General features: G+C 42.8%; 1 protein-coding gene across 1 annotated transcript in view; it reads right to left on the minus strand.

The window, feature by feature from the left end:
• The window catches only part of lhx5 (LIM homeobox 5), a 13,453-nt gene extending 611 nt beyond the window's left edge, over positions 1-12,842 (minus strand). The window contains exons 1-5 of the mRNA XM_062413084.1: positions 12,670-12,842; positions 10,462-10,685; positions 9,385-9,662; positions 6,333-6,498; positions 1-1,393 (exon numbers count right to left, since the gene is read on the minus strand). The exon at positions 1-1,393 is cut by the window's left edge and continues 611 nt beyond it. Coding sequence (XP_062269068.1) covers positions 1,044-1,393; positions 6,333-6,498; positions 9,385-9,662; positions 10,462-10,685; positions 12,670-12,842 — 1,191 coding nt within the window. The 3' untranslated portion in view covers positions 1-1,043. The remainder of the gene's footprint in view (positions 1,394-6,332; positions 6,499-9,384; positions 9,663-10,461; positions 10,686-12,669) is intronic.
• Positions 12,843-13,172: the final 330 nt, after the last annotated feature.

Here is a 13,172-nt window from a genome sequence, read left to right on the forward strand (position 1 = left end):
TCCCTTTAGAGGAAGGAGACCTCAGCTGTTGAAGGAGATTCTCCATTATGGGTTCAATGTTCTTTTGAAAATCATTTCCATTAAAACATGTTTTTTAAAAGGGAGAGTAACAAAAGGAAGGTCAGGTGAAGCAGTGCTCGGAGCAGAACTATCAGGGGCGCCTGGATGGGTGTGAGATTTGTGAGTGTGTCTGTGTGTGTGTGTGTGTGTGTGTATGTCTGTATAATTGTGTCCGTGTTTTGAATAATGTTAAAGACATCCTTCTTTTAAGCTATGATCAAGAACACTTTTTGTGCATTTAAAGATGTATAGCTGAGTTGTGTGGAAAATGTCAATGCCAGAGGTTTGTGTGTCTGTGTGTGTGTGCATATGTGTGTGTACAGTATCTCTCAAGCAGCAGCTTTTGATCAAACATATTGTCTTACAGAAAAAGGAAATTTAAAATGAGCAACGTTTTGAGTAAACATATCGTGTGTTGCTTGCCACATATGTATTTTATGAGGATTAAAGCATGTATTGAACCTGGTCCTTTGTCTTTTTAATATTGAGGGTAGATTGGCAGCTTAGAAATAAAGACAGGTGTAGAGCAACAGAATGGAAAAACCTACACTGCAAGGTTGTTTAAAAATTTGGTGACAAATTAAGACAACTAAAGATGTCCCCTTTGGTGTTTCTCTCTAATGTGTTCCTAGAACATTAGAAGATACCTTCATTAACATTACGGGGAAGGCGAGAAGCATTTTGCTGGGTAGAATCACAATGTTTTTTTAATAGCTCAAGTCCAGTAATCCAGGAAGGGATATGCTTTGGAGTGTCTACTGGGCAGCAAATATTATTTTTATCCGATAAGCTATCCCATTCTCGGATTCTTTTCCATGTCCATCACATCGTCAACTGTCAAAATCTGTCCGTGATTTTAACAAGTCCGTAGAAATTTCAGCTGTACTTTTCATTCTGCAATGTGGGGATTTCTCCCCCATCGTTCATCTCCTGAATTAACTAGGCTGACATTCAGCCCAGGAATAGTCCCCGTGGTCCGTCCTCTACCAGGCTGTGGTTTCTCCCATCTCCTGGCCTTGGTGGGACATTGGTGCGCTGTAGCTGGAGTTACTGGCCAATGAGAAAGGAGGACTGGGACCGCCACCATATGCTTCCCCCGGGACAGGCTGCATGGAGCTCGGTAAACCCGGCTCCGGACTTGGGGTTTCCGCATGGGAGATCATGTCTGTGAACCTTTGGTCGTCTGAAGGGTGGTGGCCTGATCCCTCCATGGCTCCGGGCCCAGAGCCCAGGATGTAGGGGGACTCGGCTGGAGACTGAGCTTGTGAAGACGGAGGACCGTGGGGGAAGAAGTCGTAATTACTCCCTGGTCCGTAATAGTCACCTTGATATTCTGCGGAGGAAGAATAACCAAAAATTAGTCTTTCCATCAATGATTTGAAATACACTGCACATACACAACATTCACAGTTCTCCAGAGCAGTGTTTAGTTTTACACACAGCTCCACACCTACCTAAGTGGTGAAATTGATCATGTCCAATTTCCAACCAACCGGTCTCCAACAGCCTCATTTGAGTGTATAAACAACTCCACACCTCTCCACCTCAGTTCTCTCGCCTTTTACACACTGCATTCATCTCTCTCACTCATTCAGCTCGCAGCCATGCGTGCACCTCGATAGATTTCCCGGCTGAAACTTCTGGATTTGGATGAGGAACTCCAAAATGAGATTCCAGCCTCCCTGCAGCCCTGCCAGGTCTTGTCAGGTACATCTCTTCGTCATGTCTGATGCAGCTTTCAGCAACATCCCTTCCCTCTACCTCGCTGGGCTTTGGCTATTTCCTGAGCTGCAAAGGCATACAATCCAGCTATGGCTGCAACTAATATCATTGACTAATGTGATGCTTATTTTCCCGATTTTTTAATAAACTTTCAAGTGTATTGATGCCATCTAAACTGTATTTATTTATATAGCATATCTTTTTTTTTCCAAGCTAATCAATTTACTGTCATACAAACTCAGAAAACCAGCAAATACTATGCAACCAGAGATAATTTAGTATTTTTGCTTGAAAAACAGTTGATTTATTTTCTGTCAGTCTCTCTAATCAATTAACTGTTTCTCCATCCAATAATTTTCTCCCTTTTAATTACACCTCGCTCCACAGTTTTAACCGCTTCCCGCTGCCTCCAGCATTGCAGCGACGGCACCTCTTTAGTTCGTGCTCCCAGCTTGAGATTGTGCCACTGCTGTGTTTTATTCACACGGTTGGATCATCTATAGCTTTCCACAGGAGTTCAATCAATCATCATTCTATTTGAGTTTATTTGGATGTCAGTTGCTTTGCATCACGAGGCAAAATCAGCAAATCCTACCAAGACGGTAAGATAATTCATTAACCCCCAGAAATACACTGACACAAAGCACAAAGCAATATGCCTTCTGTAAATGATTCCAAAACCTGTGTGACACAAATACAGGCAAAGTCGGTAGGCATTCACTTCAAAGAGCCGCAGCACAAAAAGAAACACCATTAATACAAGACACATTAAAGACTGAATACATTCGCAGAAAATCTCCAGCACACACTTGGATTTACACACGTTTCTGGCAAACGTGTGACACTGACTGACGTGTTTATGCCTCTGAGAGACGTCTGCACAAGCTTGGTCCCCAACAGGAATCTTCACGTTCACTCTACCAGCGAGACATATTCATACATTATTTATGAACTGAGAGATACAATACATCCAGGAGCCTTGATATGGACAAGGTTAAAGGGTCTGTTCACCCAAATACATATGGTATCAAGCCATGCAGATTGTTGTGTATTGTTGTGTACTTCATTTCCACAAACAACGTTCCTGTTGTCTGATTAAATGAGAGGCCTCACTGTGAAAAGTCTTAAATGGGACTATTTTATTAGCCCTTCCGATATAAACTGCGCACTTCATGTTGTGCAGAACCCTCAGGAACAATGAAGCTCTCAAAAAACATCATGTTGCTGTAGAATTAAATGTAAGTTTCCAAATTAAATTTTCCACACCTGGAGAAATTCATCCAATAGCTGTATATGTCATTACAGGACTATCTGACAATTTCTTGACCATTTCCAGATCTGAAATTGGGTGACCTGTCTTCTTTTTGGTTTCTCAACATTTGAATCCGATCCTGAGTGTCAAGCCACTTTGAGATCCATGCATCCTGATTACATTTCAACTTCCAACAGCTTAGACCAGAAACATGGGGACACCGCTAACAAGTCTCTAACCAAGGGTATAGCAAAATATGCCTAGCAGCACATCTAAAGCTCATTAAAGCTCATTAATTAACATGTTATATCTCATTTGTTTAATCCGTACAAACTCCTGCCATCGCCGTGAGGTTGCCAGGCAACCAGTGGAAGCTCCAGAGAGTTGCTGCACCCGGCCAAGAAATAGTCCAGCGCATAATTCCAGTGAAAAACTACGAAATGTCACACACTTACGTTTCTGCACGGATTAAGCAAACAAGATATAACTTGTTTATCTGTGGACTTTAAAGAAGCTGTTGTCTTCCCCTCCCCCGTTTCCTATTTGTGTGCTGAGCTACGCCAGTTCAATCCTGGCAATAGTCTTTTATATATGGAACAAATATGAGTGTGACATCGATCCTGTCATCTAATTCTTGGCAAGAAAGGGAGTAATTGTGTTTCCTTGAATATTTCCTTCAATCCTACAGGAACTGATATTCAGGTGAAATCTGGCGCCCACAATCATCCTGAAAACGCAGCCAGAGTCTCACAGCAACGGAGTAGGACTCAACAATCTTGAGATGTACTGCTGAAGGTTTCCTGGGTTGATGATCAGAAAACCTACAGCCAAAACCCTGTACACAGGATTCATCAACTCCAAACCGTTGCATCCCTGAACCACTACAAACCCCCAATCAGCCTCCTGCGGCCCACCACTTCCATATTCTCCAAATTTACAGCCCACTCTGCTCCAAATTCCCTCACATACTGCATTCAGATTCAAAACCTCTTTGAACTGAGAACGATGGCAGACTCTTTCCCTGTGCCCCAGATGTTGCACTAGCATTTCTTCACCCCCGCCATATGCTCTTCTCACCCCTATATCCGACTTAGCATGCGAAATCGAGAACTAACAGGTTACAAATCGAGAAATAGCATATATTGCCCAATTATAGCACGTGCATTTATTTGCTTTTTTTGCACATTGCTTTTGGTGATTATCAAGAGACACAATAAGAGGTGACATGACTTTCACAAACAAGCTAATTATTTGATCTCTCAAACAGGCCCCTGATGGTTTTTGCCGACCTTGAGAATACACAACAAGCCTGTGTTGTGGACTGCCTGTGCGTGTGTGTGTGTGTGTGTGTGTGTGTGTGGCTCTGCAAACTATAATTACACTCACACATGCAGATGCACCACACCACACAGAGGCATCCCTCCCTCTCAGCAGCGGCAGAGGAACATAAGGAAGCAGCGAGCTCAGATAAAGGCGCAGACTGGCCTGTGCTGCTGCGGCACAAAAGGGTGTGAAAAGCAACGTGCGAAGAAAGCAAGATAGATGAGAAAGGGGGATGAAGGTTTTGTCCTCTGTTTTCCCCTCCCACCCCCCCTTGTTGAAGCCTTGACGGCTCCAGTTTATTGTATCCACGATGCAGGGGCCCTTCAGGTAGATGTGCAGGAGCTGGATAAAAACCACCGGCTCCTAACACACAACAAGCTGACAATCATTTCCACCAGTATAACATGGTGCTGCCGCTGTGTCGGTGCTGTGTTGTTATCTGCCGCCCACGTGCTATTGTCTGAAAATTATTATACATTTTTTGGTCCACATGACCAACAGATGCTTGGATGTCATTTTTTTTTCAAATGTTTTTTGCAAGCGTTTCTTTAAAAAAAACATTGATTTGAAGGTGTCATTCCACCCACAGGAGATCAAACTGTATTCTGGCATGTTACACATGTTAGAAAGGTACTAGAGAGCAAAGAAAAATCGTTTTCACATGCGGAAAAAACATATTCATAGTAGAGACCCTTTTATTATTTAACAACTACAAATATTTGCCAAAAATCCAATGTGAAAATGTTCTGTGGAACTAACGTTTGATTAGTTTTCAATAGAGAACTAGCTCTGTGTGTCAGGTCAAGGCTGCACATTGTCCTTAAGTTGCAATAACAGAGAACTCAGGCCTGAGCCTGAAAAGAATGAATGCAATTTCATTACTAGCTTCATTGCTAAAGCGGATACAGCTATTTATAGTTCACATTTTGTTTTAAAAAGTGTTGAGGTTTTTCTGTAGAATAAAATGCCTATTTTGAAAAGAATCCTTAAGAATACATATCCATTTACCGTTTATTATCTTTTCTCCAAAAAATTGAAGAAATCAAAGTTCTGCTGAATCAACTATAATGTGCTACTTTCCTTGAAAGATAGCTTCTTTTCTACCTGAATGATTTGTTAAGGGCATTGCGGCTTTGTTTTCATGGAGGAAGATATCTATTATTTTCAAGCACCGAGTTATATTCAAGCGGTGTAACAGGCAAAGGGTTTGAAGACGCAGTCTTCATCTATATCAAAACCTAGAGGACCATGCCGCAAGGCCCGGGAATCAAATCTCACAGTATTGAGTCGTCTTTTCTATTTCCAGAGTTTTCTATTTGCTGTTTTCGAAGCTCTCCATTCTGAAAGCGTGAAGATAAATATATATTACACAACACTGAAGTATATGCGACCAATACTCGAGCACTGATTGAAAGACATTTGTCTCCTTCAAGCGTTTATCAAACCAGGTGTGACAGTTAAGAAGGTTTGATGGTTATTATTATTTTGAGCTTTCAGAATTAAAAAACTCTTGAATTTGGTTTTATTTTGATCAGTCAACGTACGCTTGTTATTTTCTGTAGGAGCATTTTGAAAAGTGCCCAGGGTTAGAGTTCTGATCGTATTATTGAATACGATTAAAAGATTACAGAAAATGATGTGACCCTCACTGTCCAGATAAACCAGATGCAGCGTACACACAGTACAGAAAAACATTTAAGCAATCTCCTTGCAGCCTGATAAAATACCTATGGCCTTGGTGGTGCTGCTGAAGGTCGCTATTAACCTGCGGTATCATATATTTGGAGTGAGACAAAAACCAGGATGTGGATTATTTGTTATTATTACATTTGCTGAATAAAATAATTTTCCCATACCACAGATGAATATTGCAAGAATCTATAGTAGTGTACTGAAAGATGTAAGACATACAGGCCCATGTAGGAAATTTGTATTAAATGGCACTTTGTGTGTTATCACAAGCTTCATTTCTTACCTCCATAGTAACCATAGGCTCCAGGTCCCAAAATGTCCGCATCCTCCAGCCTGCCTCCCAGGGGCCTCATCCTCCTCGGGCCCCTGAAGAAGGCGTGCCGCCGTGCGCCCAGAGCACTCAGCTGCTTCATTCGTCGCTCTTTGGATCTTCTGTTCTGGAACCAGACCTGCATCAGACCACACACATACGCACACACAGTTAATCAGCTGATCTCATCGTTTTCAAAAAGGGTTTGAGGTTGAACTGCAGCCCTTCACAGATCACTTTCCCCTTTTGTCTCTGCTGCGTCCCTCGGTGCTCCAGCAATCAGTCAAACCTTCTCCTACATCATGCCAACTGTGAAAACCACGTCATTTGTGAGAGTCAGACTTTGACACAATCGCTACAAGATGCACTCTGTTGCATCGTGTAACCAAAAAAAAAAGAAGCCCTGGGCACGCCTGACAAAACTTAATTTGAATCCTGATAATTTTTAGGTAATTTCACTGATATTTAATTTCATGCTCACAGCTACAGAGTTTGCATAGAATTCAAATCAGATGTGAAACGCTGTTTATGAAGTCAGGTTTTGTTTTCTTTTGTTGATAGGTTCAAGCCTTTTAAAATTCCTCAAAAGGGCCCTAAGAAAAAAAACTAACAAAAACATTTCTACTAAGACAAACACCTTCCACATTCTCTGTTGTTGTTTTCAACTGTATTAACTGTATGATAGTTGGTGTTAGTTCCCATGCCGTCAATGTTAAAATGACTTTTTTTTACTTTTAATGCTGGAAATCATTCCATAGATATCCATTTAGACCAAATGTAAAATGTAAAAGTTTTCAATGCCAGGTCAGAATCAGGCAGATAAGATCAGTTCAGAAATGGCAATGGAAACATCAGAGGCATTCAGTTGTGCCTCCAATTCACTCGTATGTTCTCGTACTTGTATGTTAAAAGGAGAAATGTTTACACATTATTACAAATTAACAAAGACCAAGTCAGATATAGGGGGGAGCATCAAAAAAGCCCCATATTGACTTTAACTTTTCTTCCCAAGATACAACTTAACATGACACTTGTGAGTCAAAAACCGCACTTTCTGCTACACGCTGTCATGAAAGTGTTTTCTTGTTGCAAAAATAAGCTGAACAGCAAAATAATCCAAATGCACCCCAACAGACAACCCAATGCACCTCAGCACAAGTTAAAATAAACAGTCAAAGCCATAAATCAGAGTCTAAAAAGCTTATCACCAGCGTTAAATAAGCTGTCTTTGAAGAGGAACAAAGAGGGGATTTCAAAAGTGCAAAACTACACGCCATATGGAAGAATGTCTGCATTATAAGCACATAACACATCTTGTTTCGCCTTTTGCATCACTGCTGCATAATGATGTATGTTCACACCAGCGAGGCTACACCAGAGGCAGAATCCCACTGTGCTGCAGATTAACAAAACACACACACACACACACATAAAACACCTAAACCCACTTAGGCTGTGCTCTATGTGCTCCAGCGGCAAAGGCGACACCTGCTTATTGAGAACAATCGTCTAACTGTAGGGTACATTTTTATGGAAATGCTCTCGCTCCCCTCGAGAGAGCGTTGCTTAGGGATTACATCCACATGCTGGAGAAGCAGCGTGGCTCACAGGGCTCCCCGCGTTGAGAGCAATGGTATTTAACACAGAGTGAACGAGGAGGAGGATGACGAAACACAGCCTCCATTTTGGCTCCAAGCAACACAGAAACACTCAGGGGTTGGGACCATGGACAGAGGGATGGGCTGCCTGCCTGCCTGCCTGCCTGCCTGCCTGCCTGCCTGCCTGCCTGCCTGCCTGCCTGCCTGCCTGACCGACTGACTGCTGACTGCCGGATTGATTGACTGATTGATTGATTGGCTCAGCTCTGTTGATGCACCCACACAAACAGAGACACAAAACAACTTGCAGTATGATGACACAGATGAGGCGGTGGAGAGGCCCCGGTCTGCTCTAATAAGCAATGGGAGCAGGCTGTAAGTGAGTAAGAGCAGAGAGGTGGGAAAGGGGAGGGTGGTATGTAAATCTGTGAAATCAGCGATAATTACAGTGAGTGCACAAAAAGCCACATCACAGTTGGCAGAGATGGTGCTAATCATCCTGACACAGTCTGCACCCAGACACCAAGTGTGTGTGAGTGTGTCAGGATGAAACGACAGACAGAGAGGCACAGAGGTCCAAACAGTGTGCGATTGTGTTATACTGCAAAGCAGGTTTGTTTGTTGGGGGTGGTGGGGCTTCCAATTGCCTTCGGCAGAAACAAAACTAACCTTTCACTAATTTCATGGCCGTGGAACACGAATGATCCCTGAATTACACTGCTGTCTGCACAAAATAAATGACAGACCTAAAAAAAAAAAAAAATGGTATTTATTAAATCCATGCATCAGTAAATTGGAATACTGAATCTTAATTTCAGAGAATAAATTGATGCCTGCAGGTATGGATACAGCCACGTGGAAATTGAAGGCGAATGGGAGTTTTTATTTTAGGAATATGGAAATAACAGAGTGTTAGTAATTATTTTTTTTAAAGCTTAATATTAAATTAAAATGTGCAGCTCTGTAAGAATTACTATTTAAGTTAAGAAAAACACATAAATTTATTATTTAAAAAAAAATCTCACAAGCTGCATCGGTTTGTTATATGGACATACATAATATCAAGGTGGCACATTTCTGTATTTTGCTATTGTGAAATGACAAAACATATTGAAATGAAAAAGGTCAAATGTATTGTTATCTGTGTAACTATGTATTGTGGTGTATTTCTTTCTTGAGCTCATTCCAGCAAATTGATCAAACAGCAGCTCGCACACAGCAGCTTAAACGTGGATCTATATCCTTTCTCTCAGACAACATCATGTTTTGACGTTTCTCCAGCAGATAATGGGGCCTTCAATTAAAAGATGGAGTAGAATTAATGAGTAATTCCACTGATTTATAATCCTTCAATTCTCTCTAATTTGTCTTTGCCCCGCCTCACTGCCAAACACGCACAGAGACACGGACGCACGGCGGTGTCTTACCTGGATCACCCGCATGTTCAGGCCCGTCTCCTGGGCCAGCTGCTCCCGGATGTGTCGGGTCGGTTTCGGCGTGGCGACGAACGCGGCCTTTAACGTTTCCAGCTGCTTGGCCTTGATGGTGGTCCGGGGCCCCCGCCGCTTGGTCCCCGAGTTCTGCTCCTCGTTCTCAATATTGTTCGTTTCCTTATCTGAGGACGTTGAATTGTCCGTCTCTTTTATGTCCTCCTGAGTTGGGTCCTGCAGATCCGGCGATAAACTCCTGTCTGTGCACGACGACACTGGTGGAGGGGGAACAAACAAGAGGAAGGTCACGATCCGAAAATGTGAGGGAGGGGTTCTGCTTTTATCAGGCCTGGACAGGCACGCATGAAATACTGAAAATATGCATCCAAAATAATAACAAATAAAGGCGATTAAATAATATTTTAGCAAATTTTCCATGCAAATAGTCTCTTATATCTCTGTATTTCTCTGTTTTTATGCGCTTGTTATTTGCAGGTGTTGCAGCAGCACAAATTAAACCGAGCATGAAATATATTGTTTCTCTCTAAATGCAAATAATTTTACACATGTGTGCACAAGACGTGAGCGAGACGTGGCCTGCGTTTCGCCGGGAGGGCGCGTGGTGTGGAGTGGGGCCGATGTCCTCATGAGCTCTCTGAATAAAAGACCGAAAACTGAAGGGTCTGCACGCACACAGACACACGGCCACAGCAGCATGCTCGTCCCCAGCGGACCCTGACGTACAATAACAGAGAGCCATTGTCCTGTGGAGGTAAATATTGAAACCATTCATCTGACAAGGTTGTTGTGACATGGTCTCCACGGGCTCACTGGAAACGCTCCACAAAAACAAAATCTTTACAGTGCGTTTGGAGCCTCCACACTTGTCTCCCTTTTGTTCCCTCCAAGGCCGATTGCCATTTTATTTGTCGGGTGTGCGTGTGCGTAATATTTATCCTCTCGGTGCGCTCATGTTAAACACACAGCGTGGACACAATGAAGATTTTTTTTTTTTTTGGAGGAGATAAACGAACAAACACACACATCTCGTGGCTTCCTTATCGCGTTGATTACCTGAGTTCAGGTTGACTTCTTTGATGGCCCCGGAGCTCACGTAGTCTTCTTTGCACACGAACTTGTTTTCGTCTATCACGTAGAGTTCCTCCCCCGTGGACAGCTGTTTGTTACACACCATGCAGGTGAAGCAGTTCAGGTGAAACACTTTGTTGCGCGCTTTACGCACCAAGTCGTTTGGCGAGATTCCCTGCAGGCAGCCCGCGCACTTAGTGCCAAACCTCCTGGATAAAAAGGATACAAAATAATGTCAAATATATATATATATATATATATACATATGTATGTTTATATCTTTTAAAGAATAATTGCATGAAATGGTTTAGGCACACACACACATAACAGAAGCGCACAAAGAACAGTTCAGAGAATACTCAAGCTCGTGTTTTACCAACACAACAGCGTGTAATAGTTGATATCCAAATGAAAAAAGATATAACGTTGTGTCCATATATATATAACATATGTCAGTGATCAACTGATGTTAGGCATTATTAACCACATCATTGTTTGGTTGGAATGTACTGCTGCTAAGTAATGCCTGTAATCGGGCAAATATATATCACATTCTGATCATGTTAACATTCCCATTTAAACAATAATAATAATAATAATAATAATAATAATAATAATAATAACAGCAATGTAACATTATTATATTTAAGGTGTATTTAGTATGCTACTTAGAAAACCATTAATTACATTAAACACATCAGCAGGCAGAAGCATGTCCACGATATAATTTCTATGTAACTGACTGACAGTATAAATAGTGGCTGCTGGATCATTTGAAAATACACGTCAGATTTTCCTTTATAAGAAATAAAGACCCATAATTCTGATGGCGGTGCTCTGACAAAAACCCCACGCAAAACGTATTAGTGACAATCAACACATTGTGGCCCAGGAATATATTATGGGATTAAGCGCGAGTGGGAGCATTTTAGCGTGGAAATCTTCTCTTAATCCATATTCACCCGCTTAAATACCGGGTGGGAGGACTCATCAATTCGATACACAAATACCCCCCCCCCCCCCACCACCACCACCCAAATAAATAAATAAATGGGAGTAAGTGTAAGAGAGAGAGAGAGAGAGAGAGAGAGAGAGAGAGAGAGAGAGAGATTTGATTGCTGTTTACAGCTCTTTATCTCCTGCTCCGATGCTTCATTCTCGATATTAGCAGTTCTTGAGGCTCACACACTGGGCCTGCTGTACCTGAGGATGTAAATATGGGTGGGTCGCTGGATGGGGGGGATGTTGGTGGGGATGCTTAAGCCTTTGGGTGAAAGCAAGCACTCCTTTTGTTTTAAAACTAATGTAGCCTTGTCTCCCCATTTGCAATGGTATCGTTTCGCCTCCCCCCTCCCTTTCACATGCACGGCCGAGCCTCCCCCGGCGAAAGGCCACAACTCTACTTACACAACAAATGGACACATTAGGGTGATTACTGTTTCGCCTGGCTAATGGTCGGGCCATTTACAAAAAAAAAAAAATAAGTCCAGTCGCTTGATGGGACCTGCGGTAATATGACGGCCGGGGCCGCGCGGGGCCAATAATGGGCCCGCCCCGACAAAGGCTCGCGTGCCTCACATGTCATTAGACAATTTGGGGTGAAAATAAGTGACGCGTGCACAAATGAAAATGATGCAACGAGAGAGCGACGGGACAAACAAGAGCTTCACTTATCACTCAATTACCTGAAACACTTTTTGAGGGACTGTGGAAGCGGTTAATAGACTAATGGCTGTTTGGGAAAAAAGTGTTGTCATGGAGCTGGAAAATAGATAAAAATGCTCAACACTGAGTGCACGTGGATGTGGAGTGAAATTCAATTTGAGGTGTCTTGTTGATTGCAAAGGGCCCCATTAAAAGGCCACGAGGTCCATGATAAAAACATTTCGTTCTAGCAATAAATTAAAATCAAGTTAGATTTATGTATTATTGTTATATATTAATTCCACGTGCAACTTGTTTGATTTACAGTTAATAACAGTGGCCTAAACAGTTGAACCCATAGCTTCATATTTTTTACCCCTGTAGTCCCAGAATTTTTAGCTGAATGACATGATATTATGATTGTTTTCACTTTAAAGCTATTTTATATCCTTCATCTATTTAATTCATCAATAAAGCATCCATCGCTCAAACAATAAGGCGCGTATTGTTTTGAAAACAGGAGCCAGAGCTTGGCTCTTGCGTGTTTACCTGAAAAAGTCCGTTTTGCAATAGAGCTTCCCGTCTCTGGAGAAGCACTTCTCCGTCAGGTTGCAGTTGCAGTCGCAGCACTGGACGCACTTGGCGTGCCAGGCTCTGTCCAGCACGTTGAGGAGGAACCGGTCCAGGATTGGCCGTTCGCAGCCGGCACAGTGGACCATCATGTCTCCGGCCTGCAGGACGCCGAGTGCCGACCTTCCCACACGGACTGCGCTGCTCGGACTGAGGCAAGCCGGGTCACCGCGGAACAACGTCTTGGCTGCGGGAGGAGCGCTGTCAGGCGAAAACTGTAGGAAGCTCCAGGTGAAAAAGCAGCGGGGTGACAGGCCCTGGAGCCGCTGTAGTCCTGGTCCTGTTGGGCTGCTGTCCTGGCACTTGTCACAATCCACAATCCAGAGGAGAGGAGCGGAGCTTTCAGCCGCGCCAGCTGATGGAGTGCGTAATGGACAGAGCGGGCATGTTTTCTCACGAGCACACAGTTAAAACACCATTAA

The sequence above is a fragment of the Platichthys flesus genome, chromosome 19 (assembly GCF_949316205.1).
Source record: "Platichthys flesus chromosome 19, fPlaFle2.1, whole genome shotgun sequence".
Classification (NCBI taxonomy): Eukaryota; Metazoa; Chordata; class Actinopteri; order Pleuronectiformes; family Pleuronectidae; genus Platichthys; species Platichthys flesus.